The 6,189-nt window shown below is 34.3% G+C and overlaps 1 protein-coding gene across 1 annotated transcript; it reads left to right on the forward strand.

The window, feature by feature from the left end:
* Positions 1 to 1,299: 1,299 nt before the first annotated feature.
* LOC120091635 (oxygen-dependent coproporphyrinogen-III oxidase, chloroplastic) lies at positions 1,300 to 5,534 on the forward strand. Its single transcript, XM_039049740.1, has 8 exons — positions 1,300 to 2,054; positions 2,309 to 2,384; positions 3,016 to 3,110; positions 3,737 to 3,820; positions 4,577 to 4,664; positions 4,776 to 4,900; positions 5,002 to 5,100; positions 5,178 to 5,534. Exons 1-8 carry the CDS (start codon positions 1,440 to 1,442, stop codon positions 5,244 to 5,246), a joined length of 1,251 nt encoding a protein of 416 aa, XP_038905668.1. The 5' UTR covers positions 1,300 to 1,439; the 3' UTR covers positions 5,247 to 5,534.
* The last annotated feature ends 655 nt before the right edge of the window (positions 5,535 to 6,189 follow it).

Here is a 6,189-nt window from a genome sequence, read left to right on the forward strand (position 1 = left end):
TTTCTGACGGAAGTTGTTTAAATAAAATAGAATGGACAATTTAACTGTGGGCGAACGCGCGTGGATTACCCTCTCGTCAACTCTCCGTAGCGTCCGTTAGTTTTGACCGTCCCTTTTTCAGTCCACCTACGCCACTACGGATTAAATAACCTCTTTTTCTTTGTAAATTTTAAATAACCTTAATTTTAATAACCAAATTGGTTTTTTTTTTTTTTAGCATATAAATTTATTTAGAAGTATTAGAATTCAAAATTACTCAAGGTCAGAAATGTATTACTAAGACAAATCATTAAAACTTTATATGGTACCATATTTACAATATTATAAATTAAATTTTTTACTAAACTTTTATCCTCATTTCATTTTGGTTTTGATCCCAACTTATTATTAAATTAATAAAATATCGGTAACGTTAACTAAATCTGTTTTATTCACAAAAATTATAAAAATATTTATGAATAAAAAGTGATTGGATTTCAAATGATAAAACCTACATTGATACTGAACTTGTATAAAGTTTGCGAGTTTGAGAAAGTTATTGCGTAAAATCTATGTTGTCTTACAATGAAGTATAAAAGCATATTAGAACTACAAAATTGATGAAGGTTTCAAATAAAAACTACATTACATAAATTTCGTTGACAATTGTGAGTTTGGCATATATATATAAAGAAATTCAATAAAGCCCAATTCAATGATAAAAAGAAACAATAAGTCACCATAAATTACATCCATAATCCAATTTGAGAAGTCGAATATAGAATAAAAAAATCTAAAAAAAATTAACAAAACCAACAGCATAATAGGGTGCACCAAAAAGCAATCCTCTCACAAACATAGTGACAATACGAGAAGGAGACTGAACCCGATCAACTCAACAACATCTTGTTAACTGCATTCTTTACTTCATTAAAATCTAACGAACAGTTATTAATCAAATTCATCACCTTCTTAACATTGAGTCAATCATAAATTGAATGAGGGAGAGAGATATCAGAAGAAGATAAGAAGACTAAACAATCAATGATTGCTTAAGCTTAGTTTAATTTTTTTTTTAATATGTGGGGTTGAGGATCAAACTTTTGACTCGAGATTGATAGACTTAAATTATTAGTTATCCTCATTTTTCTGGTTAAAACCAATATTTCATGAGTTTGGCAAAAGTTATTCAATGGTTAAGTAGTTTATTTAAAAATAAATAAATAAATAAATAAACAAATAAGTAATAATAATAATAATTTGTAAATAATATTCCATTCATAATAATTTTCAGTAGAGAAGAAAACAGAAACGGTAAACGATTAGGTGGTGAAGAAGGAAATCTTCATTGGTGGGCTTCCTTATCTTCCCCACTCCAATTTGTTCTTCTTCGTTTTCATGTCTTCGTTGTCTATATAGACCTTCAATTCTTCATCCTTCTTTCTTCAATCCCCAAAGCTATGCCTTCCACCGCCATTTTCTCACCTTCCTGTTCATCCTCTTCCCCTTTCACTCCCTTCGCATTCTCACCCTCTTCTTCTTCTTCTTCTTCCAAAGCCTTTTTAGCCATCGATCACAAGCAATTTGGCTCCCATTCCTCCAATTTCAGACACCATCACGCCAATTTGAAAAAGAACTCTCTGCTCTTCAGGAAGAGTTTCAGAACAGTCGCTGTTCCCACCATGGCTGTTTCAATCGAGAAGGAAACCCCCATCGCTGAACGCCCTGATACGTTCCTTACTGAGTACGACGAGGCTACTGGAGGGATCTCTTCGGCCTCCTCCTCTGTTAGGGCTCGCTTCGAGAAGATGATTAGGGATGCTCAGGACAGTGTTTGTGACGCCATTGAGAAAGCGGATGGAGGGGGTAAGTTTAAGGAAGATGTTTGGTCCAGGCCTGGTGGTGGTGGCGGCATCAGTAGGGTTCTTCAGGATGGTGCTGTGTGGGAGAAGGCTGGCGTTAATGTCTCCGTTGTGTACGGAGTTATGCCTCCTGATGCTTACAGAGCCGCCAAAGCTGCCGCTGGTGATCAGAAGCCTGGTCCCATTCCATTCTTTGCTGCCGGCATTAGCTCAGTTCGTAATTTCTCCTCTTCTTCTTTTGCTTTGTTTTGCTTTGTGATATGGACATTTACTAAAGGAATTATAGTCAACTATGCTTAATCTTTAATCGAGGTTCACAAATGAAATTGATTATATGAAGGAAACTTTAGAGCCCTGGTTTTCATCAACAGCATGTCTTTTCTCTGAAATGTGCACCACTATGTTTTTTTTTTACCATTGTTGCATAAGCAAGTCTTAAAATGCTGTCTTTTCTGATACTTTTGCAGGTTTTACATCCTAAGAACCCCTTTGCACCTACTTTGCATTTCAACTACCGATATTTTGAGACTGATGCTCCCAAAGGTACAAATATTTCTTTATGTTATTTTAAGTTATGCAAGCATTCTCACATTTGTTTCCTCAGCATTGAACCTATTTAGTGGTGGAGAATTAGATGAAGCTTAATTATTTGAGTGAGGCGGCCCTCATGAGTTATTTGCCACCAGATAGTGCAGCTCGTTTATCTAATCGATTTAATTTGTTCACTTCGATATCAGCTGAAAGCTAATATGAAAAATATCAAGTTGGAAAGCTTTTTTCTCCTTGGATAAGAAAGAGCAATAACGGGTGTCATAAGATGCCATTTTCTAACAGAACAAAATCTTGAACTTAGAGTAAAAAATTCAAACTTTTATACTTCAAATCTTTTTGGGGGTTCTTCCCCCTCTTTTCTTCTATTAAATAATTTTTACTTATGGTCAACTAAAATTGAATGTATTCCTCCATTGGCTTTGTAATTTCTAGTTCTGCAGATTTAAGTCTTTGACTTTAGTGGTTAAGGGCATAAAAATGAAGAATATTGCATTCCATACCCACAATACTGTACTTTCATTAATATTTTTATTGGCACTAATTTGATGTGTTAAACTTACCCATACAATTCACAATTCAAAAGGGTAACTTTTCATTAATTCTTCATTTCCTTGATCTGCAGATGCTCCTGGTGCACCCAGGCAATGGTGGTTTGGTGGTGGGACTGATTTAACCCCGTCTTACATCTTTGAGGAAGATGTCAAGCATTTCCATTCGGTAAAAAATCAAGCTATACATCTTTCATCCTTTAAGTGTTAAGAGGTGTCTCTTAGGTAGTTATGCATGATTATCGCTCTTATACATGACGATTTAACATTCTTACTGGAATTTGTGTTGACCTACTTTGATACCCTTTCTGTTATTATTTCCCCTCTTTTCTTTTCCAAGAATCTATAGTTAGTTCACAATGTGGGTCATATATGAGAACAGCAGGCCGACCAAATCTAAGGAAATGGTTCGTTAGAGCTCTTTGTATTTTTTCCAAAACTTTTAGATGGGAATGGATTTTAACCAGATAGAATCGCTATGCTTTCTAGTTTCTATTTTCTTCAACATTCTTTTCTTTCTCAAGTACGGTGTGATTTTTTCTTTAAAAAAGTTCATTTTCACAGAGTGTTGCTGCTTTTATACTACCAGTGTGCTTCTGCGAAGTATCGTATAACTATGTTGAATACTATGTCACCTTGAACACATCTCATATTTTGCTCCCATGAACTCATTTTGAATGTTGACTGGAGCTCTTTACTGGATTAACGTGCTCTACTTCATCAACTTAATTTTGAGTAACTTCGTTATCTGTCAATCTTATTTGTTCACCCTTGCAATAACTGCTACTTATTTAGGAACAAAAAAAAGCCTGTGACAAATTTGATCCATCCTTCTATCCTCGATTCAAAAAATGGTGCGATGACTACTTCTATATCAAGGTATTTTATCATTCTTATACTTTTGATCATGTTTAGAATACAGCGATGACCTGTAGGATGCAACTCTTTATTTTGTGTCTCTGACAAGTAATTTTGCAACTTAAATATTATAATCATCATATGGATTCTCATGATTGCGAGTATAGTTGCATTTCCACATATGTGAGGCTCAGTCGTTTGTAAGATGTAATACTTCCAGTCATCTTAAGGGCAATGGTTCGTTTCTTTTAATTATTTGGCTTATGACCAACTATCAAAGCCCCCACCCACCTCTAGAATCTTCTTATTACACACTGATGCAGCAAATCTTGCCCATTCTTTGTAATTTTTTTAGGATCTTTTGTTAGTTATTTAAAGCTTTTGTATTTTACTATCAATCTTGTTTATCTTTAGTTAGTTAGTTACCCTCATTAATCTTGTAATTCTTGTTTAACTCAACCGGTGATCAAGCCCTTTTCAACCAACTTACCCTCCCAGCCGGTTGCCCATCTCCTTGAGCGTTAGTTTTCAGCTTCTCTTATAAATAAGAGACTTCCTTTGTCTTTGAGGTTAAGACTTAATAAAAATATAAGGTAATTCTTCACTTGTGTGTGCATCACACACTCTCTAGGATCTCCCTTTTCCGCCCATGTCGTTGCTTTCATTTGATCGTCTGGACATTTTATCTTTAGTTATGGGATTGGTATTCTATTAAGAAACCAAAACACCAAACCATTTGGAAATTATGAATTTTATTTATTCCGAGTCCTATTGCAGCACCGAGGCGAAAGACGAGGGCTTGGAGGAATATTTTTTGACGATCTAAATGACTATGATCAGGAGATGCTTCTATCATTTGCCACCGGTAATTACTCCACAACGTGAAATGCATCCATCCTTACCTAAGTTCTTACTCTCTTTCCCACTCCACTCGAGTTCTACAATGATATATGCAACTCTGTTGCCTGTATTTCAGAGTGCGCCAGTTCTGTGGTTCCTGCCTACATACCCATCATAGAGAGAAGAAAGGATACCCCGTTTACTGAACAGCACAAAGCATGGCAACAACTTCGCAGGGGCCGTTATGTCGAATTCAACTTGGTATACATTCTGGGAACAAAGTGTTGGAATTCCTTTTCTTGAAAATTTGCCTGCCAAGTTTTTGACCTGACATCTGAAAAAACTGTTTGCTCGAACGGCAGGTTTACGATCGTGGTACTACATTTGGACTGAAAACAGGAGGTCGGATTGAAAGTATTTTGGTATCGCTCCCTCTAACAGCAAGATGGGAATATGACCATGTATGATCTTCTTGGATGACATGAATTACTTGAGGAAAATAGATATATATTCTGAACTTATTGCTTGTATCATGCAGAAACCAGAAGAAGGAAGTGAAGAATGGAAATTACTGGATGCATGCATCAACCCAAAAGAATGGATCTAATATTTAATTTGCTTTGCTTAAAGTAAGTACTAAAAATAGGTTCAGATGAGCAATATGGGTTTCTTAAAGAGGACCCTTAATGCGGCTTCTTTGCTCACTCCCCATTCTTTCCTGATTTTGCGTCTGTATGTTTGTGTTCCTTTTCTTTTTGTTGGCTGTAGCTTTCAAAATTATGTAATTTAAATGTAGCACTTGCAGAGTAGCTTGTTTTAGCGTTTTTAATAAATTGAATGTCTGATTGTATTGTGAAATAAGCGTCTCATCAGACTTTTAGAATTTGTCAGAAAACAAATTTCTCCATTTTAGATTAAGTTTATATTTTGGGATAAAAGTGGATTGAGGTAATATTCTAATTGTCATGGGATGATGATATATCATCAGACCCTTGGTATTGTTCGTAATCCTTTACACATTTAAGGGTAGATATTGATAAAGTATCTAATATTGATGAATATTTTTGTAAATAAAGAAATATATCAAATTTTGTAAATTAATAATTAAATTATTTTTACTTTTCAACTTAGTTATAAATCTTATGTTAGTATTCGTATTTAATTTAGTGATAATTTTGAATGCTTTATATGTATTTCTAAAAGATATTTGGGATATTAATTAATCTTTAATGGTGTGAACCTAATGACTAAAAAGTTATTTGCTTGCTTGAGTTTTAGTTTAGTTTTCATTTAGTTCATGTTACACTGTATTTGAGTTTAATTTTCATTTGATTAAGTTTCAAATGATTATATTTTTATTAGGGGTGTTCAAAACATCCGTTAATCCAAAAAAATCGATCAATCCAACCCAACCCGTGCGATTTGGGTTGGGTTAGGTTGGTTCATGGGTTTATTTAATGTAACCCAAATCAACCCGAATTCATTATTAACTTTAAAAAATATTTTTTTATTACATATAACACAATTATTTATGTATATTGCTTTTTAAT

The sequence above is a fragment of the Benincasa hispida genome, chromosome 1 (assembly GCF_009727055.1).
Source record: "Benincasa hispida cultivar B227 chromosome 1, ASM972705v1, whole genome shotgun sequence".
Classification (NCBI taxonomy): domain Eukaryota; kingdom Viridiplantae; phylum Streptophyta; class Magnoliopsida; order Cucurbitales; family Cucurbitaceae; genus Benincasa; species Benincasa hispida.